The sequence below is a fragment of the Lasiosphaeria miniovina genome (genome assembly GCF_030549165.1).
Source record: "Lasiosphaeria miniovina strain SMH2392-1A chromosome Unknown B0T26scaffold_6, whole genome shotgun sequence".
Classification (NCBI taxonomy): Eukaryota; Fungi; Ascomycota; class Sordariomycetes; order Sordariales; family Lasiosphaeriaceae; genus Lasiosphaeria; species Lasiosphaeria miniovina.
Window position 1 is genome coordinate 2,355,469 of NW_026848225.1, and position 22,824 is coordinate 2,378,292.

A 22,824-nucleotide genomic window follows, 5' to 3' on the forward strand; every position below is an offset into this window, starting at 1 on the left:
TCAGCAGGTACATTGGTTGTGAAAGGTAAAAATCCCTAGTACTTCACATCACAATTAATTATATGGAGCCTCGGATATATACGGCATCTTCCAATGCCTCTTTTCGGAATCAAGCAAAGCACCGAAATAGGCTTGGACTTCCATTAAAAACTTAGAACCCTTAACCCCCTTTTGGGGTTTACAAGGTCATTTACATGGAGTGAGAGAGACACCAAGTTCCAACGGAATAATCGTTTTTGCAATCTTGTATATCTTCCTTGAATCCGAATGCAACAAAAAAGGAATGCGACTGACATTGGCCAAGGTGCCGGATGTGTTTGACCAATGTAATAACCAGGAAGACGACATTACTTAATACACCCCTACCAATAGAAAGACGAAGGGTTAAATATCTTGGGCACGGATGTCTGTCAATATATTCGCTCGATGCTCCTCGTCTCTCTCTCTACCACACATGTCATCGCTTTTCGTTAACCCAAATCCCACACCAAACAGCAAAACAAAACAAAAGAAGACAAAACTCCCAGACATATCGAGTTAAGCGATACCACACCGCTCTTTTTGCACGCTTTTTAACCCCGCACCAACTGTCCTCATCAGACTCTTCCTGGCATTCCCTGGTCCATTCTATATCAAAGTATGAGCCGATAATTTATGGTATCGGCCATCTCGCTGAGACCAGCGCTCCGTAGTCGCCTTTGGGGGTCGACAATCTCTACCGGTTTGGCACCGACGGCCATCCTTGAGCCGTCTGCAAGTGCCATCGCCCCGAGGAGGGATATATGCCGGTTGTTCATGTGTACATAGTACCAGCGGAGCAAGAGTGACAAGACAAAGTTGAGAAACATGAACGCCGCGCAGATCACCAAGCCCTTGGTGTAATGTGGACCATCATAGACCGGGAACATCCTCGTTCCGAGTAAGGGCCCGGCCTGGCTAAGGTACCCAAAGATGGACATGCCGGCACCACGTGCCGTGTCGGTGGGCTGGTTGTTGAGGGACCATGGGAGGATGTTTGCGATAGCCGAGAACACGCCCGCAGCGGCCAAAAAGATAGACGCATAGCGGCCAAGCGTGTTGTCCAATGGCAGCGTAGCCAGGAGAATGTAGCCCAAGCTACCAACCAGCGAGAGTGCCGCGATTATATAACCGCGTTGCTTGAACTTGTCCGCAAACCACGTGCTGAGAATGCAGACGACAAAAGCAAATAAGTACGGAGGCGCCGTCAGCCCCTGCGAGGCGACTTTTGAGAAGCCCATGGTCGTCAGGATGGTCGGCAAGAAGACGGGCAGGGATGCAAACGACACGTTGCAGCAAAATCCCATGAGTCCGTGGACAATTGTCTGTGGGTCTACCATCGTTTTCCATATTTGTTTTGGTTTAATATTATTCCACCCCATCCTGTGTTGGCCGGTCTTGCCGCACTGCATAATTGTGCGCTGTTCGGCGATTTTCTTTTGGTACGCTTTCAAAAAGAAGGCTTCCTCCGGCGACTTAGGTAGGAAGATAGCGAGAGCAATGGCTAGAAGGACGGGCGGAATTCCTTCGGCGATGAAGAGTAGCCTCCACCCAGCAAGGTACGGGCTGTGCAAGTAACTGACAATGGCGTAAGCGAGGAGCCCTCCGAATGATGTTGCCAGGGGTGCGGCCGACAAGTAGATGCCGACCCGGAGGCCGATTTCCTCTCGCCGGTAGAAGTAACTCAGAATGACTGGGATCCCGGGGGCAAAGCAAGCTTCGGCAACGCCGAGGAGACACCGGCAGATCATCATGCCTCCCCAGTTCTTCACGACACTCTGGAGAGCCGATATTGAACCCCTATTGTGCCTGTAAGCGTACGATCTTACCACGTGTGGTATATACACGTGCTTTCGTGGATCGTGCATACCAGGCGAAGATCATAGCAGCTGCCCAGAAACCTATGGCAGGTGTCAAGTAGTATGATAGTTAGCCGTGAAACTGGCTAAAGCTTGCAAGGGATGTCGTGAGAACGGGAAAGGGGGGTGGCTAAAGGAGAGAAAATGCTCACGCATCTGGGGTCCCTGCCACAGAATATGAAATCCCGAAAAGGCAACTATGTAGAAAAGTCAAATCTCAAATCAAGCCTGATTTGTTTTCTTTTGCCGTGGCAGATGGGGCGAGGCAGCCGTACTGTAAGGGATATAGTAGATTGTCAAAAGCCACTGCAAGTACCCGAGTTAGATACGAAGAGTCTGAACAGCCTTGCAGTGCCGCCAAATAACGGAACAGACGAGAATAACACACCTCAAACTGGCTGTCGTCAAATCCTAAATCGGCACCCATGCCGCCCGTCTGGGCATTGCCAATGTTGGAGCGGTCGAGGATTGCGAACATGTAAGACAGAAATACAATGGGCATGATAAAGCGGTCGAACTTCCTCCTCACTTCTTTCTCCACGACGGGATTAATTGCATGGACCGTTAGCAAGTACTCGTCATTTGCCGGGTCAGGCAACATGGCAAGTTGCTGGGCAAGTTGCTGGGCTGACTTCTGGGTTGACTGTTGGGCTGGCTGCTGGGCTGGCACAATGGCAGGTTGCTGGGCAGAGTGCTGGGCTGGTTGGCTGGCTGGCATAATGGAAGGTGGCTGCCAGGCTGGCTGCTGGACTGGCGTAATGGCTGGCTGCTGGGCTGGCTGCTGGGCTGGCACAATGGCAGGTTGCTGGGCAGGTTGCTGGGCAGAGTGCTGGGCTGGTTGGCTGGCTGGCATAATGGAAGGTGGCTGCCAGGCTGGCTGCTGGACTGGCGTAATGGCTGGCTGCTGGGCTGGCTGCTGGGCTGGCACAATGGCAGGTTGCTGGGCAGAGTGCTGGGCTGGTTGGCTGGCTGGCACGATGGAAGGTGGCTGCCAGTCTATCCGCCAGACTGGAGGCTCGGCCGGTTGCTGGCCGGGTTGCTGGCCCGGCTGTTGGTTCGTGTCTTGGTCAGGCTCCTGCTGCCCCGGTGATGGCACCAGTTCGTCATGGGTCGAGTCATTGTCTTGTGAATTCACCGCTTTCGAGGACCCGACGCTGCTGAAGCTGAATTTGGAGAGACGGCGAGCCATGGTTGTTGCCGGTGCTTCTGCTGTTTCGACTTCTCGCAATTGTTCGGGACTTAGATACGTGCCAAGGAAGACTTGGTACAGTCGGTAGGTGCTCCAAGGCACAAAAAACTGCTTCCAACTTGCTCTTATTCTTTCGGGAACAAGGCCGTCACGGCGGCAGTAAAGTATGGGAATGACACACTGATAATGATTGACAACGAGCGAGAGGAGGATATAGATACCTCAGATAACAGAGTATGGGAGGCGGTAGCTATGCTCCTGTGGGGCGAGATGATACAAGCAAGAGAAAGGCAACCAGAAAAGAAACGAAGAAAAAAGGCGTTGTTGGGGAGCACAACATACGAGAAGCGTCTTGACTATGGATTTTCCGCCCTTGCTCGGCTAGTTGCGCCTCCTCTCTATGCTGTATTTCCAGCGAGTGTAAGGTACGTCGATCTTGGACCCGGGCGGCGACCACTGGTTCCTCCCCCAGAAATGGCCCACCTCGTCGTGGTGGACGTGTGGGATGGGCTATAGCCATCGATGCTCTTGCCATCCATAGAACTTCCAAGTTGGCAGTGAGTCGGCATGCTGTTGTACTCGCTACACAACGAGAACTGATAAAGTCTTCGATTGGCACTGGCAGTTAACCCAACCTAGGTTAAGGAGGTAAGGTAGGTAGTACCAACCTCGCTAATGGCAGCCCCGGGCCGTTCCTTCCCCGGAAAATTGGAAGCCGAAGACGGATGAGGTCGTACAAGCAACCTAAATGTCTACCTTAGTTCTAATAAAAACCTGACCAACGAATCAGAGGGGCGGCAGACGCTTGTTTGGGCAACTGCGAGGCAATCCAGACCCACACGTCAGGACCGACCTGGCCATCCAATGTTCCCGTCAAGCTGCCGCTGCGGTGCCAGGCACAACTGGGGGGGGGCACTTTCCCCACGAACTCTTCCTCGGCGGGCCGGCCTTCGTGAAAGATCTTGCCAATCCCCGCATTGTTTCTATCAGGAAGCGGCTTCCATTCTCCAGCTGCTAATCGTGCCAGGGCACCTTTGAGCACAGCAGAGTTTTGTCGCCAACGGAGAATAGACCGGCCATCCTAAGATATACATATAGGTCTATGCTACCACCGGTTTCTTTAAAACGATGACCGACGAAATATTTCTTCCGGCCCAAAACATCTTATTACTACTGATTAATTACCTGCTCCATCTATGGGTTCATATACGGGCTATCCACCACCCCTTTTGCCTGCGGCGGGGTCCCTTATGGAAGACTACCACTTGGGATGTGTCCTGAGGGCCATTGCAGAAAGGGTAGCAGAACTCACGGGCAATCACACAGACCCTCAGTACACGTCGGACACCCGTTCCTTGGCAAGCTTTAGGAAAATGAAAGCATGTTCTTTTACCACTTCAGACAGCTATCATATGAACCCAGACGTTTACGCCAAGCGCACCCGCTCTCACGAAGCCAACGCTATCTATTGCATGCAGCCCCACGGAATGCCAACACCACAGATATTGTCCTACCACCCAGTCCCGGAACTAAACTGCTACTTCATCAGCGTAGAGGAGAAGAGGGGATGGAAATCGCTCAGGTAATTCCTCGAAGAGTGTAACTTCTACGAGGCCCAGAATATCACGACCGAGTTACGCAATTATCTCTCCCACATGAGAACAATCTGTGACTCTTGGGTTGGGTCCCTGAACAACACTGATATGACGGCACATGACGCTGCCGGCCCTGTTCGAGACGCATGGTTCCACGGCCTTGATCCCACAACGGATAGTCAGTTACGCACGTAGTATCCGGACGAACCCAGCTTCTGGATGGGCATCCGGAAATGCGTTGAGACGAGGGGGGCGGCGAGGAATCCGGCGATTGACAGAGCATTGGCCTTTATGGACATCTCTCCGAGGAGCGATCAACGCAGCCATATCTGCTTTACAAACGGCAATAGTGCCCCAGACAACATTATGGTCGAGAATGGCAGGATTCTTGCTATCCCGGACTGGAGCGAGAGCGGCTTCTATCCGGAATACTAGGAGTATGTCAGGGCAATCCAAGGCAACCTGGACTTCTATTTCGCTTCGCATCGAAACATCATCATAAATTGTGTCCAGTAGTACGTAACAGAAGCGATAATCCTGGTACAGCCCATGACACTTCTGTCAAATTCACAGGGATGAGGGGAAATCCCGTAGAAAGCACGGAAAAGAGACCGAAAACCCCCATGCTATGGTGGTGTTGTGGAGGTTGAAGAACCTCCCATCAGCGTATCAGCTTTGCCCCTTTCTTCTTTAGATATGGGTACGGTTGCTGCACAACACAATGCCAAGATAGCGGAATTAATTAGATCATAGACCCAGCGACTTGCCACAAGATATTCCGGACAGACGGGCAGTAAATTCCCAGAACGGTCAATGATAGCCCGATTTTTTTCTTGTCTTTTTGGTTTTCCGTCCAAACAAAAAGCAATTCCGCTGCTACTTTTAAATATTCTCTGTCGTCTATCCTATTGGTGCTGATATCTCTGACCATGGCGGTACCTAGGTCCATGTCGGCTTGGGTGCGCAGATGATGAGTAAGACGCCACGGCCTTCCGGTGCTCACTTCTGGCACACTACCAGTACCTCACTCACCTTGAGTGCCTCGCGAGGGATACGAAAAAAAAAAGGTACGTACGCCCCATATGCACAAGTACTTGGTTGCGCACAGTGTAGGTATGTCGTGTATGTATTACGTATGGTACACCATCCCACGGTTGAACGGTATGTATGTACTTGTACCTAACGACTGACGTGCCCATCCGTGTTTCACATCCGCCGCTGCTTGTATTGTACATACCTAAGGAGTCTGTACTGTCCAGCTCGAAGGAGCCTTGTATTCCTTCACACAGAACCGGAAGCGTACATACATGCACCTTCTTCTGGGGTCGGTCGTAATAAGAACGAGAAGGTGCTACTGGCAGTGCTGTTGGCTGTGTGTCACGGCTATGGTGGTTTGTGGGATAGTATCCGTGTGTATCCTGAGGGAGTGTACAAGCGAAAGGTAACGGTAACGTAAGGCACGGTAAGGTCGCTGCGGTTGATCTGTATCTTACTTCTGCTGGTATGTATGTACTTGCGTATGTGCCAGGGGAATAAGCTCTTCGGCTAAAAGAAAAAATAAGAATGATAATGGCAATAATAAGCAGCCACAATTACTACTACGCCTTGGCTTGCCTTCCCAGAGACCCTAACCGGCAGAGTGGCACAGACACAGAGAGATAGGATTCAAAGTTAAGAGAACGTTTATCGTGCATCACGCTACGGCAGTGTGGTAAGACAAGGCATGGTGTCTGTGTGCGCGTGCGTGTGTGTGTCATCCGTCGCCGCCGCCTCACTTTCCCTCAACTTTTAAACTACCTACACCCGTCTCTTGGGGTAGCATTGTACCGCCACAACCGGCCGGCCAGCCCAGCCTTGTTTTGGTCCCCCTTCTCCCCTGCCCTGGGTTTTCCTTGTCTGGCTGGTGGCTGTCCCTGTACCTTTATGACGTACTGTACGTACACAAGAGCGTAGGGAAGGAATGTCTGTACAGGACGCTATCCGCCCCGTGGGGGTCCGCTGCGTTTCCGCTGAGACTGGGATCTGGGCTTGTTTCCGATGGAATTTGACCGCTTATCATCCCCCCCCCTTGCTTAGGGTAGTTGATCAGCAATTTACCCCTGTGCTTGGGAAGGAAGTTGGTCTATTTTATTATTTTTCTTCCTCTATTTTCCCTCCCTTTCTCTTCACACGAGGACGTTATTCCCCCTTTTCTGTCCTCCAAGGATACTGTCAAGTCACTCACAGAGTTTTTATACGTGCCCCTTATATACGTACTCCTTTTATACGTACTCCTTATCGTATGTAGACTACCCTAGGGGGACAGGCACGTGATGGTCAAGGCCGGCTATGCATAGCAGCGTTGTGTACATCCTTATTCTGTGTAGTGTGATGGTTACGCCGCGGAATCACAAACTACAAACGCCTCAGGCGCTGCCATGCAAGAAGAACTAAGATCCACGGAAGGCGGGATGTAACCGAACCAACCATCTCAGCCCAAAGCCCGATGTCTGGATTCTCGGGTCTGTTTGCGTGTCTGTTTGTCAGTCGGGCTGTCAGTCTCTCATCGGAGGTTCAGAAGAGTAATATGATAGTTCGCACTGACACACACACCCACACACCCATCGGCACACCCACCAGCTCTGCACTCTGCAGCGAGGGGTGGGGGTCGTTTCTCAAAGTTTTTACCCGGTGGCTTTGGTGAAAATGACAATTGAGCTGAATCAAGCAAAAGGAAAAAGAAAAGAAAAAAGTAATGCAGAATCGAACCACAAACCCGGGATTGCGATCCTAGGTAAAGAAAAAAAAGCACAGTGTCATGACGTTGGCGCCTGGCCGTCCTCTCACAATCATTTCCCTTCTTTTGGAGCAAGACACCGGAGGCGCCCGGTGCGCCAAGAGTTTGCCCTGCCCTGCCTTGTCGGTGACCGGCCGTTTGGGGCGGCACCCACGACGAAGTGGGGAAAATGCCGTCCAAACCGGACCGGGAAACCCTCTCCTTGCGTAATTCGTCCCCTTGCCTTGGTCCTCCCGACTCCGACCCCGCCCCCCTCCCTCTCGACCCTCTCTCTGCCCTTGAACGTGAGCTGCAAAGGAAAAGCAAGGAGCGCGCAAAGGAAATATTCGGACGACCTACGCTCACCCCCTTCCCTCCCTCCCTTCTCGAACATTTTCTCTTCTAGTTCCCGGCTTCCCGCTCTTGTGTCATGTCATGTAGGTACGGGCTGGACGGCACCTGGCCTTTTCATCAGGCCCGCATGCAAGGTGTCCGACTTTGACGCATTGTTGGGGAAATTTTTGCGTCGCTCGTGACATGCTGCAGCATGTATTTGCAAGCCTGCGTCAGGTCAGGCAGGCTGGGTCTGTCCCCTCTCGCGCTCAGCGAACCTTGTTGATTTCTTTGGCAGCCTGGGCAAGCTCGTAAAGTGGCGGTGTAAAATCGCAATGGTGGTGCATGACAACTTGGAAAGGAAAGGCGAAAAAAAAGGTCCAAGGCCAAGGCATGTAGGTAGAGGAACTTGTCAGACGTCCGTATAGATGGCGCAATGTAATTCGCTGAGCAAACGAGGGAAAAGTGGCATGGCTAAATACTTCCCGCTTAACCGAAACGGGCAATGGAAGTCGGCCTCCCCTTTTATGTGCTGCAGTAAACAAAGCAGTGAAGATGAGAAAAAATCCCCCAGGAACGGAAAAAAGGGAAACATGCAACAATAAACTTGTCTTATAGTAGACCCCTGAGTAGCGCACAATAATCGGCTGCTTGTTGTAAGCAGTGGATTTCGGACAGTATACAAAAGAGAGGGCCAAGGAGAAGATCTCCTGACGCCAAGTTACTTCTCAACCTTGCCCTCGACACAATCCCGGTGCTTGGTGTTCGCGGTGATGGACTGGCCGAGACGCAATCAATTCTGTAAATTCCAGACACTAGCCATGTCAGCGTTGCATGGTACGTATTTGGGCTCGCAGCTGATGATCGACTCTCGCCTTGGGGGTTCGATCCTGCTTACCGGGATATGGGATCGGGTGCGGCGGCAGAAGATCAAATTGGCATCGCGCCTTGCGCGAGCAGAACAATGAATCATTCGCCCGGGACAATATCCGTACCAATAGGGTGGCCTGATATAGTTGAAGCCCGACAGAGGCTGGGCTCAAATGGAGACGAGGCACCGGCTTGCACTGCGCAGTGCGACCAGTATCGAAACCTATCATCTTCGGGTATAGCCATCATATGACAAATCTGGAGAATGAATAAACGCGACCCCCGGCCAGAAAGGTGACGGTAGGAGAACACATTATTCCTTCATCGAGGTTGGCTGTTTGTGTGGCAAGGGTGCAAATCCTGGCTCCGGAGTAAGGGATATCTCGAAAGGGTAGGTCTTCCGAGCACCGGGAGTTATTGAATATCCAGGAGGTGTTTAACTACGTAGCTGAAAGGGCGGGCAGCTTCGACAGACAACTGGGTTGAGTATGGACACATGACGCTCGTTTCCGGTTGCCTTGCGATGCCTACAACTCCCGAAACCGCATCCAAGCTCACTTTTGGGAACCACGACGATGAGGTCTAGGCGAATATTGATCGTGAAAAAGAGCTCGAAATAGTGACATTAGCTAGGATTAATCTCCAGCGACAATCTTTCTTGTCTTGATACGCGTGTTTAGCTGCGGGGGATTTTATATTATCAGTCTTTGCATAGTGGCCAGCCATTATTTTGGGGGATTAGATCCTGGCCTGCATTCGGCAATGGTTATTGGAAGAGAGTTGGAGCAAGCCAGCCACGGTTATAGCCGGGCAGGTTCGGTCTCGAGGGGACTTTTGACATGGCTGCTGTCCTTGCCCATTGGATGCTGAACCTGTTGACAACCCCAGGTCTGCCAATACGCGCCGTGGACAAAGACGAAAGCCTCGGCAACGAACAGCGGGACTAGCTGGGTCAAATATCTGGTTCGTCCCAACCTACCCGACATATAACCGCTCGGCCACATCTGAAACACCCCTCCAAGCCACGTGGAGGAACTCTTTTGGTTGCTAGGGAGCACGGATAGCTCCCATCCCGCCGCGTCGGATGAACTCCGCCGGCAAGCCTCGGCCACCTCGTGGGCCTCATTGGCTCTGACAGGGAGGAGAAAGGGGGCAGTCTGAGCGCATTCCCCGCGCTGACACAACCAATGAGGAGGTAAAGACGGCGCCGAAGGCCTCGCCGCCGTTGCTTAAATCGACATGTTCCCCCCGCGCCCCCGTTCTTGCCAGTGGGCTTGCGCTCGCCTCGGCCTGTCCTTGTTGAATCCCCGTCACCCCTCAGCTGTGCGGCTGGTCCGTAGATCTGGGTTCTGGCCTTGGGTCATGCAGACGGCTAAGCACAGCGGGAAGGGCTCCGGGCAGGGGTTCTTGGTTTACTGAGAGGTTGGTCAGGATGCGACAGAATAACCAGGGTGTCTGGGGTTGACACACCGAAGCCAATGTATGACATGTTTATATTCTCCTATTGGGCCGGCCGGCCGGGAGCTGTGCTCGATGCTGTTTATGGGATGAGCTGCACCCCCTTTGCCCCAGCCAAGGGCCTCGGTAAGTATAGCTTGGTGGCGGCTGGTGCTCCGTACTAGTCGGGCTGATGCCGAATTGACGTTATGCTTTGAGGCCAACGATTGAGATAACTGAGCACAAGTCACTAGGCGGTTTGGAAAGCGACTGGGCGTGGCCGGCCCAGATTACCACAGTGATGACTATCAATATGATGGCTTTCCTCTGGGCTCGAGCACTCTGGTCCGCGCAGGATTGTTCTCGTCCCCTCGTGTTTCGAGCATCGTGCCCTGCTTCTCTGCTCTGGGAGCCATAGAGTCGAACATAGTATGAAGTTTGATCCAAGGCACGGTACGATTGTGGGGAACCCTGCTGACATGCCTAGCATGGCACCATGATCCATGGCTGCATGCAGCGGTGCGGTCGAGAGCAGGTCGGATGATGCGTGATCAAGAGGGGTAGGACAGAGACTACGTAGTTACTCTCGTATTGGAGACGGATTAATAGGAGGCAGCCGAGATGGTAAGCCGCCAGCAAGCGCCAGCAAGGCCATCGCAGTAGAAATGAACCAAGAAAGAGACCCAAAGCGGTCGGCGGCAGCGGACAAGAGAAAATAAAAAGTTGCCTCTACCTTGTCGAAGTGGAGCCTAGTCATTATCGGGAAGAGGAAGGCTCGGGTAGTATTGCCAGTTCAGTCTCTTTGTGAGCAAGATGACGCGACCCAAGAGATGCCAATTGGCTGGAATCGACGGCTTGCAACTTTGGAGGGCTCGAGATTTTGAATCCTCTAGGGTCGATGGAATGAGCAGATGGGCCGACGGATGCATCGAGCTAAGGTCGTTTAGACATGCTCGGGCAAAGGAAAAGAAGAGAAGAGAGAAGACAGCTGTCGTGGCTGCCCTTGAGTCCATCTCGAGGGCTCGTTTTTTTCGCGTAGCGTAACGCGGCAACCGTTATCCGGTACGGGCTTGTTAGTAGTTCTAGGCCAACGAGATCCAAGCTGTCGGAACCTGCTGTGGCGGCTGTGGCTTGCATCCCTCTCCCAGTTGTTCTGGAAAATCACTATCCGTACGAAGACGAACTCGCTGAAGAAGGATTGCGCGTAGGTTTGCCGTTGGAGGAAACCGGTATGGGCGCTGTGTTGTGCGACGATCTAGTATCAGTTCAGTCGTGTTGGTATGTATTCTACATACGGGTAGGACGGAGTACAGTACGAAGGACTCTGTAGATCTATCCGTATGTGGGTCATTGGGCCCTTTCGCGGAATCTTGAAATACGTAATTAAATCAACGTGGGGGTTGTTGAAGATACCAGATACCTTCGTTAGTTCCACTTTGAGTTGTTCTGGGCGGAAACAGCGTCCAATAGTGTAATAAAAGCATTGCCTAGTACTCCCTCCGTACTGTACATGTGGTACCCGACCGGGCAGATACTTCCATGACGCCAAATAACCTGAACTTCGACCTCCAAGTTGTCTGTCAGCTTCAAGAACTGCCCAGGGGCGATCTACGAATCCGCACCGTCTACTGCAGCCTGGGCAAGGCACTTTGCACTTTACATTTGCAACTTCATATGCAGTCACAGCAACTTGGCCTTAGATTTGTGCTTATTCCGTACACGAATTGGAAAGCGCAGGACAACGCACGTCAAACGTCCACTGTGACAAATGCACAGTGCAGAATGGCGTATGAACTGTACAAATCAGAACAAGGGACCGAGGTACCGACATGGGTCGAAGAGATGATGATGTCTCAAATGGAGAGCTAGAAAAATAGCCCATCTAGACATTATTTTTGCGCAGGTACCATTTGATTGATCCATTTTCGTGATATTTCTCTTTTCCTGATTCGGGTTTATTTTCATTTCCCCCTTTTGTCTTTGGACTTGCTGAGCGAGCAGTGGGTGATAGGACATAGTGAACTAGGCGGTGGCGACGGGGAGTTAGTCGAGGGACCCCCACCGAATTGCCGCGCTTGAATTCCCAGATCCCAGAACCACGTTGCTGGACCCGGGCGTTTGGGCGAGACCTGGGGATTCGGAGTGGGAGCAGCGGAGCGCACTGACCTGAGCCGTGACCGATTTTTGCTGGCAGGCATGCGGGAGGTGGGGGCGCCCAACCAAATCGCAGTTGGCCGGACTGCCCAGCCAGATTTTCCTCGATTGCCTTCTCAAGGTCCCCTTTTCCACGTCTCTGGCCTTGAAGATCTATTGTCTCTGGCAGAGACTCTCCGGAGAAACGCTAGGCTCTCATGCCCCCTTAGCTCCTCACTTGTGTTCTTTTCCCGGGCATGTTTTTAAATGCACCATATAGCACCGTTATTATTAGCATTGGGTACCGCTGGATTTGGAAGGTCGACGCTCGAAGTCTCATGTGCCTGCTGCTTCCCTGACAACCAACGACGCGCCTGCCTTCCATGCATGGAATGAGATGACAATGACGGGAGCGTGCGGACAAGAGAAAAGGACTAGGTCCTAGACGATGCCGCTAAGTCCCCACAAGTCATCCTCGCAGCGCAAAAATACAATGGATGTACAGCATCGAGGCGGAAGCAACGTCAGGCAGGCGGGCAGCGAGCTAGACGACGACGAGGATATTTCCATGCCGAGAACAGCGACTGATGCAGGCTGAGTGGCCGACAAAAGCGGTTCAAAAGTGTCACCTGCCCCTCCAAAAGGCTGCCCCCCCTGCTTGCCCCTCCATGCGCCTCGCTACTATGCCACTGGGGCTCCTCATTGACCAGTCACAGCGCACGTCCTTGTTGCAGACGAACACGGACATCCATGGAGACTCTGACAACTCGAGGCAGGCTCCATCGCGCTTCCTCCCTCTGGACCGACTGGCCAGGCGCCTGCCTCATTGACGTAGTACATACAGTACATACACAGGGTATACAACGGGCTTCGTGTTCTTCGCCTTGGGCCAAATTTACAAACGGACCAAAGACGGGAGATGGTCAGGCTGACCAGAGTAGTTCAAGTCTACACTCCAGCCGCTGACGCCTCAGGACTGATTTCGCTACTTGGCACATCATGATGGACCCCCGGCCATGCAGCTTCCATGCGCGTAGTTTCGAACTGGGGTATGGTCTGCCTGCCGTCTCTGGGCGAGGGGCCGTCGTTGTCGTAGTCGGCACGACTCACTAACATCAGACGAAAGCCAATCCAATCCCGCCGGCACTACGAAGCACTCGGTATGCAAATTGGTTTCCTGAATCAAACGTCTCCGGTATGAAACAGAACATGCACCAATCGCCTGATCCTGAGTCTCTCAATCCCTCAACCCGTCCATGGCACACGCAAGGAAGGCCCTCTCTTCAGGTCTCGATTGGCGCTAAGCTGTCCAGATGACCATCACGACCAGCTGTTGACAAACCGAATCCATCAGCCGACCGTTGGCTTACAGTTCGTTCCTACCGTCCTCGTTTTTCCCTAATTGAGGTTCCCGACCCAGTGGATATGGCCCTCAGTCGTCTGCTGGCCAATGAAAGAGTCCCTAACCGGTCCCGGATAAGAACACCCACCAGAAAATGTCGCCCAAAGCCAATTGAGCGGGAAAATATTGGGCGCCGGTTCCGCGGTTGAGCCTCCACAGGCACGACACAAGACTCGCTCATCCAATTATAGGTCGATTGATGGATCATGCTGGAGAGCCCCGCCATAGATATTTGGAAACATCTCAACTACCTCCATCCTGTCTGATGCTGGCGAGAGAGCCGTTTCTCCTTCAGTACCTCCCCAGTATCCTATGGGCGGAGAGACACATCATCCCGGGCGGTGTTACCCTTCTTTGGAACCGGTCTGACTTCTTACGTATTCTCCGGGCCCGTCGAAAGCGCTTTTCATGATAATCGGGCTCCTTTTGGCCTCTCTGTTTACACTACCCGGGTTGGCCTTGAAGTTGGAAGCCGCCAATCACTTCTTCGCCGCCGACTTGTAAGCTGCCCAAACTTCTCCATGGCTACTCTGACTATAGAGAAAACAGTCAGACATTCACCTCTCGCGGCGGCCTAGAAACGAGGGCCATTCAATTTCATCTACCGCGTGTACCAAACATACTTGATGCCGACGTGGTACTGTGCGCTATGTGCGTGTAAGCTCTGTTCTGCTGCGTCAACACAGTATTATCATGAGTTCTATCATGGATGTACCTACGTGGTGTTCAACGGTCCTGCACATTCCCGCCAACTGCAATTCCGTGCGGTAAAGATCTCCATTCTGAAGTCAACAGGCTCGCCTGGTGACTGCAACAGTGTGAAACATGACAGGACAATTGCAGGATTCGGGCCCGCCTGTAATGCACCGTTGGTTTAATCGACAGTGATTTAATCGACGGTGACCCAAAGCAGGTTCGTCCAACTGGACTGTGTTACGTACATACACGCACGCCTGTACAGATCTAGGGAATATGATACGAAGCTTTTCCAAGAAGCCTCATCAGCCAGCAAGGCCGCCGCCCCGCGACAGCGGCGAAGTTACCTGACTTGCGGAGCGGATCCCGCGGCGTGCCAAAACGTGCTTCTTGTTCGGGAACAACCGGATGATGTCGTGTCTGCTCGGCTGGAGATGTCAACACTCGCGCGAGGTTCGGCTGTGTGTCCCAGTCCCCATGAATAGGGGCCGTCCCGGTCGGAACAGGACATGGACATCTGCAGGTGTTCCCGTGCCCAGGTGGCCATTCTCCGCATTGAAAACCAGGTGGAGTTGGAGGCAATCATCCCCAGCAGCCGAGGTGCCATCGCCATTTCCACCCATGCAGCGGTGCCTGTCATGCTTGTCAGGCTAACCCCCACACAGCAGGCCGCGTTTTCCTTGACAGATCCTGGATCGTGTGCTCCGCCGTGCTCGAGCCTCTTTTCCCGGACCCGCCAGGCTCCAGACAAACCCCCAGGTTTGGTACCTTTGTGGCAAGGATGGCTCCTCGCGAGCCCGCACTGTGCGCTTGTAAGTATACGTATACAGTACACTACACTCCAAGGAAGAGGTGGGCGGGCGGCTTTCGCCCTATGCAGAAACGACGGCCCTCGCGTCAGTTATTCCTGGCTTCTCAGAATGTCTAGCGCTCAGCTCGCCCTGCCCTGCCCCCCGGAGCTCCAGACGCTGTCCTGTCCGTGGTTCGGAGTTGGGCGACAGCGGGCTACCTCATGCCTGGGCCCTGGAGTCCTCATGGAACGCCACCAAGCTAGGGAGGGCTAAGGCGTCCCAGGCGAAAAGGAAAGAAGGGGGGAAAAAGAAAAATTGTTGGAAAAAAGAAAATACATTACTATCACCTCAACGCTTCCGGCATCGACCCATTACTTGTCATCAACTACCACTCCCTGCCTCGTCTTCCTCGGCTCATCTGCCAGATCTCCTCTAGCTCGTCTTATACATATATCCTCCCCATCCCCCCCCAAAAAGCCCGGATGGACTTTTCTTGTCTTCTGCCAAACTCACACGCTTCTTTGCCATCTTCGCTTCACACGCGCACTTCCACACGACACCACCCATTGTGCACTTCCAACCAGCCTCATACTTCACCATGTCTCCCCACAATGACGCCCCTTCTCCCACAAGCAGCTTCACGGCCGGCTTCAACAGGATATCATTCCGCTCTACGGCTTCCTCGTCCCTCATGACTGGACATCTTGCTCCTGTTGACACACACTCGCCCCTGAGCAGCTCATACAGCAGCAGCTCTCTAGACGCATCGACTTTCCACATGGCTCGGCCGCTTGTACCCGGCGTCTACGTGCCAACCATGTGCTTCTTCGACGAAGACACTGAGGACGTGGACACGGCCACCATCGCGCACCATGCCGTACGGCTTGCTCGGGCCGGTGTGACCGGGCTTGCCACCCAGGGCTCCAACGGAGAGGCCGTTCACCTCACGCACTCTGAGAGGCAGCTAGTCACGGCTACCACGCGGAAGGCCCTCAATGACGCGGGCTACTCCCACATGCCAATCATTGTTGGCTGCGGCGCCCAGAGCACGCGCGAGGCTATCCAGTACTGCCGTGAAGCATGGGAAGCGGGTGGCGACTACGCCCTTGTGCTCCCGCCATCCTACTACGCCCCGCTGTTCGCCCCGGCCTCGCAGACCATCGTCGATTACTTCAATGCCGTAGCGGATGCCTCGCCCATTCCCCTAATCATTTACAACTTTCCCGGCGCCGTGGGCGGCATGGACCTGTCGTCAGACATGATCATCCAGCTTTCCGGGCACCCAAACATTGTGGGCGTTAAGCTCACGTGTGGCAACACGGGAAAGCTGAACCGCGTTGCTGCAGCCACGCGCAAGCTCACCAAGAATTTCGACCCCAGCAACCCCGAGTTCCTGGTTCTCGCGGGCTCCGCAGACTTTTCCATCCAGTCTCTTGTGGCTGGCGGCCATGGAATTCTAGCCGGCCTGGCCAACATTGCCCCCAAATCATGCATCCAAACCATTGAGCTCTACAAGCAGGGAAAACAGACCCAGGCCCAAGAAGTACAAGAGATCGTCTCGGAAGGTGACTGGACCGCCATTCAGGGCGGAGTTGTCGGCGTCAAGGCTGGCCTGCAGAGCTGGATGGGATATGGGGGCTACGCGAGAAGTCCCCTGCCCAAGCCAACTACCGAACAGGCCAAAAAGTGGAAGGAGGGCTTCAGAGACCTCGTCCTATTGGAGAAGTCGCTGTGAATTCGCGCTCCTCGCCCCTTCACGATTCATGATGTCCATGAGCTACCCCAAACATCGGCATTAACGAGTCTTCTTGTTCTTTTATCCTTGTCGTTTCCTTTTATTTTCATTTATACCCCCCATCAGACAAAGCATGGCTTATGTTCTTTTTCTTGAGCTTTGCCGATGAGAAAATTCAGCATACACAGTGACGCCCATGTTTCGGGACGGAAGATGGCATAGAGGAACCTCCTCAATTGGGAAGAGAAGGGCACGATTTCGACATTTTTTTTTCTTTCTTTTCTTTTCAGAGTGTTCCATTTCAGTAGCACGGGACAAAGTTGGGAAAAGAAAAATAGAAAGCTCGTCTCGGCGTTTATAAAAGCAAGGAATCATCACATGGGTCCCCTCTTAGGCCGATGCTGTCTTTGCGGTACAACCAGCGGTCTGTGTATGACCAGGGAAAAAGTACAGCCTTTTCACGGAACTCAGTTTCACGCAGTGCTCCGTCACCTCCCCTCCCCTCCCCTCCCAACTCCTTTCTTACCGGAAGTTATTTGCCTGGCTATTGTTTCTCTTTCCCTCACCGCCATATACTTGTTCAGATTTCGTATGGAATTCAACAGAGCCATGCTTCTCATAACATTTTGAGAATTATCCACCCATGACGCGCCCTGATGCTTGTTGTGTTTGACATTCTAGCAAGGTATTCCTGTCCCTCGACGAGGTATTCAGACTGGGAGGTCGCCCGGCGAAATTAACAAAACAATAGCACTATTGCCGCCGCCCTCACTAGTTTCGCCGCACCGCCATTTCACTTGGTTGAGATTATTGACATCCATTTTATATTAACCCACACAGTTCAGGGCTGATTCACCACGACAAACCCGTACCCGAATTTTCGGGGGGAAACAAGAACCTACAACCCTACCCGCAACCTCGTCCATCAGAGTCATCCTCTGAACGACAGCAACTATTTTGTATAGCCTACCACCTCAAGGATAAGGGCCACGCCTATGCCGGATTCCTTCGCGATTAACGGAACGGCTCAAAGAACCGTTCAGCGGACCAGTCTAGCGTCCTGGTTTGACACCGAATTTCGTAACGACTCATGAACTCTCAAGGTTACAGAGTCAAACTCCATTCTGCGGCGCGGAAGGCCTATCAGCCCCTTGAGCTGTTCCTAGGAAAGGTGTGCTGGCCTCTTCCGAAGTAGTGGCACGCCGTAGGGAACACAGCAGCAAACAAACATGGCCTACCCACGCCAAGTCTTACCGCACATCTCTGGGTACCGGGATGGTGAGTTCTCAATGTTACCCAGTGTCACCGAAAAGCAAGACACCCGCTCGTGCAGCACGAGCTAGCCGGGCGCCTTGCTTGCTGCATCCGCCTGCAGAGCTATCCTTCCGCGAGACAAGCCGCTCGCTCACGCCATGCGCTCTGCCACGTATCGGATGGCTCCAGTGCTTGCTCAAGCACAACATCTTTGTTGGAGCTAGCTATTTGTGAAAGAGGCGTTTTAGCTCGGCATGAAGGGCTGAATTCGTTCGACGGAAGCTACCTCCAGAGACTTGGAATGCGGGGGACTAAGTCTATCTTGTGGTGGTGGTTCCTCGACTCTCACTGGTGAGGGACAAGAGGGGAATGTTTCTTTTGGCTGTGGCTTCTGCAGTCTGCATCTCTTTTGGACACAGTCAAGAAGCGGGGTGAGAGAGAGGGAGAGGAAGAGGTGAGAGAAAAAAGGCCTCACTGTCGGACAATAACTGGACTACCCTCGCACTCTCTCTGCAACGACACGATGTCCGCGTACGACCAATGCACTTGGCTCTGGCCAGGCGTGATATCCGGCGTCTTACGCGGATAACCCGGGACCGACAGATGGCGGAAGTAGCGCTTGTGCCATGGCCCGCCCAGACAGGAACGCATGAGGAGGCGCAAGCCACGCTTGCCCGTCGGGCTCGATACCGTTGGGCGCCTTGTTGGGCTCCATCCTTTGCTTGCTTTTTTTTGTTTAAAGTGTTAGTAATGTCAAACCTCCTTGCATATCGCCAACATCCATTGACTGATACGACAACACAGATTGCCCCCCACGAATTCCAGAGAAAGAAGGACACAGAAAAAAAGAAACAACAACTGTCATCGCCAGCGATACCGAGAGTCGAGAACCGGGCTGAATTTGCCATATGCGGGAATAGCGGAAGAACGAGGCTTATCCGCCCCCCGCCCCCCCTCCCCTCCCCCTTTTGGCTTCTTACCGCCATGGCCTCATCGTCAATAAGGGGCGGCCAACAGCAGCGCGATGACGAAGGTGCTACATCCTGTCTCACTCAGCAGCGAGATGCGAATTCCCGTCCGGGCTAGGGTGTCTCCCGGCCCATGGACATGCAAGTCTCCCGGGGGCCATGAGATTACAAGCGCCGACCCTCCCTTGGGGGAAGCGTGCATACGACGATCACCGCCGCGTTGAATGTTACCAACAAACTTGCTTCTGGCCAAGAATGATGTTCTCTGTGCTCCCCTTTTAACTTTTCTCTCTCGGTGCTCGAGACTGCCCATTGCTTCTGCAATCTTGTGCTCGAGTGGCCACAAAGTTGGTGATACTGTTACCAAGCAAGCACCTCCGGCAGCGACTTGGTTCACCCGGCCGTGTGTGCGCGTGGGTGATGCCGAGGCTGAGAAAAATGCAGGCAGGGAGGGTTTGCTCTTCTAGGGAAGGGTGGGTTTTCCGGTTTTGCCACCCTTCTGATAAAAATGGAGAGGCAGCCCGTCCTTCAGCCAAGCCATTTTCACGGTTGACGGCGGTGTAGCCTGCAGCTCGCACGCGCACGCCTCCTTTCTCCTCTTCATGCCCGACTTTCTGCTGCATTTGCGGCTGGATACCAATCAATGGCGGGCATGTGGAGGAACGTTGTCGTCTTCTATCTTGTTGCGGCGACGGCTCTCCCGTCGTCGTTGTTGGCGGCGGCGGCTCGAGCGACTAACACGACTGCCACTACCCCTATTCCGGTAGTCGGCGTCAAAACCGGCATTGAGGTAAATACAGGGAAGCGACCGGCCAGGCAGAACATCAACAAACTATACGCACGGGGAGGGCCGCAGTGGTAAAAAGAATCCCTGACTCACAACTCTGAACAAGGAGGGCGGAAAGGAGGCTTTCTGATTTGCCTGCTTCCCCTAGGGACCTCTACATCTTGGCGTTATCAGCGCTCCAGGCTGTCGACGAAGCAGACGAGCTCTCGTACTTTCAGATAGCAGGTAAATGTTACTTACCTCGAGATTAGCTCTTAGCCTCGACCCTTTCCGCGCCGAGCTTCCTCTTCCCCAAACTGGCTAATGCGTTTATTCTAACCTTTTCTTCTCGGAGGTATCCATGGACTTCCCTACAGTGCGTGGAACGGGGTTGGCCAGGTCCAAGGCGCCCCATTCATCGGGTACTGTCCTCATGGAGTAAGTGCCTCCCTCGCCTTATCTCTCTTCAATAGCAGAAACTAGGCAAACTCTTTGCTCTCATCTTTCGTCATCCAAACGGGGGTGCATGAAGCTTTACCGGTGGCACGCGCGCTTACCGTCACAAAAAAGGAACTTCTCTTCAGTACATGGCACCGACCCTATGTGGTTTTGTTTGAGGTACGAGGGAACCACTTGCCCGCCCCCTTTACCCCAGCACCAGCCATGTTCCATAGTCCGAGATAACCGTCTGTGCTCACTCGGCGCAGCAAACACTGGTCTCTCACGCTCTCGGAATTGCCGGCCAATACCCCCCCAATGTTGCCCCGACATATCTGGCTGCCGCCCAGACGCTCAGACAACCCTTCTGGGACTGGGCATCAGACCCTCGATTGCCAGACGCGGTCACTACCGCAAACACCACCGTGAATGGGCCGAGGGGCAAGCTTACCCTGCGGAACCCGCTGTATAGCTACCAGTTCCAGCGGCCGGCCGTCGAGGCAAGCTTTGGGGGGCCGCTGACAAGGTATCCCGAAACGATCAGGTGTATTGGCCAAGGGGGAAACAATGCCACGGAATCAGACCAGTTGCTCGGCTCGGTTGCTGGGGGCCTGGTCGGTATGGTTGTATGTGACACCTTTCCCTCCTCCTTTTTCCACCCAAGATGGCCAGTTCTGGCCGTCACCGCCACCGAGATGGAGCTGACATTGGAATCATCTCAATCATCGACAAACAGTACGATGTCTTCACTCGCACAAAGACCTTTGAAGCCATGGCGTACGCCAATCGCAACTGGTCGAGCTTCGAAAGCCCGCACAACATGATACATTTTTACTCGAGCTGTGACGGAACGCTGGGACACATCGACTGGTCAGCGTTTGATCCGCTCTTGTAAGAGAATCCCCAGGCTCCTCACTTGACGGCTGATACACTACTTCATATCTAACGGCGAGTTCACTAGCATGCTGCACCACTGCAACATCGACCGCCTTGTTGCCATGTGGCAGGCCATCCACTACAAAGACGCCATGTTCAACACGACGGGGGTGTCCACTGGCGAGTTTGGAACTCCTCCGGGGACGCACATCACGGCGGACAGCCCGCTGAAGCCGTTCTTCGACGAGAACCTGAACCTGCACACGAGCAAGTCGGTGGCAGACATCCGCGTGTTTGGGTATACGTACCCCGAGCTGGACGAGGACGAGCCGACCACTCCGGACGGGCTGGCAGACCACGTCCGCGCCCAGGTCAACAGCTTGTACGGCAGCGACACTCAGGGGGCGAAGCACCTATCAGCCCCGGCGCAGCCCAAGCCGCCGCCAGCGTGCTACTACACGGCCGAAATCTCGCTCGACCGCGCCCAGATCCCGCTTCCGGCGACGGTGAATCTCGTTGTGCACGGCGGCCTCGTCCTCGGCCACATGTCCATCCTGGCGTTGCCGTGCGAGGGCACAGCCTCAGCCAGCCTGCCGCTGCGCGAGGCGCTCCTCCGGGGCAACCTGAGCCTGCCAGACATGACGCCAACCACAGTGATTCCGTTTCTGGAGCAGAACCTCGAGGTCCTGATTAGCACAGTAGGCCGTTCCTTTTTTTTTCTTTTTTTTTCTTTTTTTTTCATCTTTTTCTGAGGAACCAAGCTTGTTACATTCCGGGCCCTTTAACTAAACTTACGTAGAGTGACGGCACTGACATTCCCATCCTCACCGCCCCGAGCCTCCAGCTCGCGGTGCAGAACATTGGGTTTGTGCCGCGGACAAACGACTCGACCTTCCCCCACTTCGGCGACACAACGAGGTTTTGGGCCATGCCGGTGCGCCAGTATGACGGTTGCTAGATCGTGGGGGGTGGAAGGGTTGATCATGTCTGGCTCGATTCTCTACAAGTATTTCTTTTGCTTTTCTCTTCTGGAGCCGTGTATGGCCAAGGCAAGAACGATATTCTTCTTTTTATAAGTTGGCGGTTGACTGTTATTCTTGTTTCTGCACTTTGCTCTACAGAAATCTTGCACACAAAATCTAGGGACGCATCATATACTCCCAGGTAAATGTAGTGTATTCTTTTGTTTATGGCCGATGATGATGTTCGAAACAAATGGCCACGTGTTGAGAGTTGTTGCAGGAATTATGAACCGAGGGGGGGGGAGGGGGGGAGGGGGGGAGGGGGTTTTACAATTTTCGAGATGCCCTAATTCTGGGACGGCGAGGAAGGTGTAATCTTCCTCAACGACATGTCGTACGTTTTTTAAACCAACACAGCTCACTACGGAAGGCGCGATTCAAACCCATCCGCCGCCAAGTCTCGTGACAACTCCTCCCAGACCCCCTGAACAGCCAAAGTGACCCACCCCAAATCTCCCCCCCGGCAATTGTTAGATGGGCAAACATAAACACATGCTTCGAGAGGTTGTGCAGCTGTGTCTGGCAACTGGCATGGTTTGATGGACAAAGTGGACATGTAGCCCCTTTCCCAAAGCGGTAGCACAACTTGATCTCGTGGGAGGTTGTGGCCAATGCTGTTGCTGACGTCCTTCGATTTATGCCATTGTCGTTAATGAGTGTAAAGCCAACAACTACTGCATAGCTACC

At 53.4% G+C, this 22,824-nt stretch overlaps 4 protein-coding genes across 4 annotated transcripts; 3 read left to right on the plus strand and 1 right to left on the minus strand.

Annotated features, from left to right (window-relative positions):
- Positions 1–420: 420 nt before the first annotated feature.
- B0T26DRAFT_860609 (major facilitator superfamily transporter) lies at positions 421–2,478 on the minus strand (the record flags this gene model as incomplete). The annotated part of the gene is made up of 5 exons (XM_060447739.1): positions 421–1,818; positions 1,889–1,919; positions 2,030–2,074; positions 2,153–2,183; positions 2,266–2,478. 5 exons carry the CDS (start codon positions 2,476–2,478, stop codon positions 633–635), a joined length of 1,506 nt encoding a protein of 501 aa, XP_060292980.1. The 3' UTR covers positions 421–632.
- A 4,580-nt stretch (positions 2,479–7,058) lies between these two features.
- Positions 7,059–8,214, plus strand: B0T26DRAFT_416734 (uncharacterized protein). Its single transcript, XM_060434892.1, has one exon. The coding sequence runs from the start codon at positions 7,347–7,349 to the stop codon at positions 7,950–7,952; it is 606 nt and encodes a 201-aa protein (XP_060292981.1). The 5' UTR covers positions 7,059–7,346; the 3' UTR covers positions 7,953–8,214.
- Positions 8,215–15,676: 7,462 nt separating this feature from the next.
- On the plus strand, positions 15,677–16,813 carry B0T26DRAFT_754843 (uncharacterized protein; the record flags this gene model as incomplete). Its single annotated transcript, XM_060445874.1, has 1 exon — positions 15,677–16,813. One exon carries the CDS (start codon positions 15,677–15,679, stop codon positions 16,811–16,813), a length of 1,137 nt encoding a protein of 378 aa, XP_060292982.1.
- Positions 16,814–19,678: 2,865 nt separating this feature from the next.
- Positions 19,679–22,374, plus strand: B0T26DRAFT_805332 (uncharacterized protein; the record flags this gene model as incomplete). The annotated part of the gene is made up of 8 exons (XM_060447153.1): positions 19,679–19,893; positions 19,971–20,047; positions 20,157–20,239; positions 20,372–20,419; positions 20,509–20,865; positions 20,976–21,130; positions 21,201–21,813; positions 21,915–22,374. The coding sequence occupies 8 exons, from the start codon at positions 19,679–19,681 to the stop codon at positions 22,071–22,073; spliced, it is 1,707 nt and encodes a 568-aa protein (XP_060292983.1). The 3' UTR covers positions 22,074–22,374.
- Between the last annotated feature and the right edge of the window lie 450 nt (positions 22,375–22,824).

Bases quoted from the DNA above. Each gene is read 5' to 3' on its own strand.
- B0T26DRAFT_416734 (XM_060434892.1), top strand. From the start codon at position 7,347: ATGACAATTGAGCTGAATCAAGCAAAAGGAAAAAGAAAAGAAAAAAGT.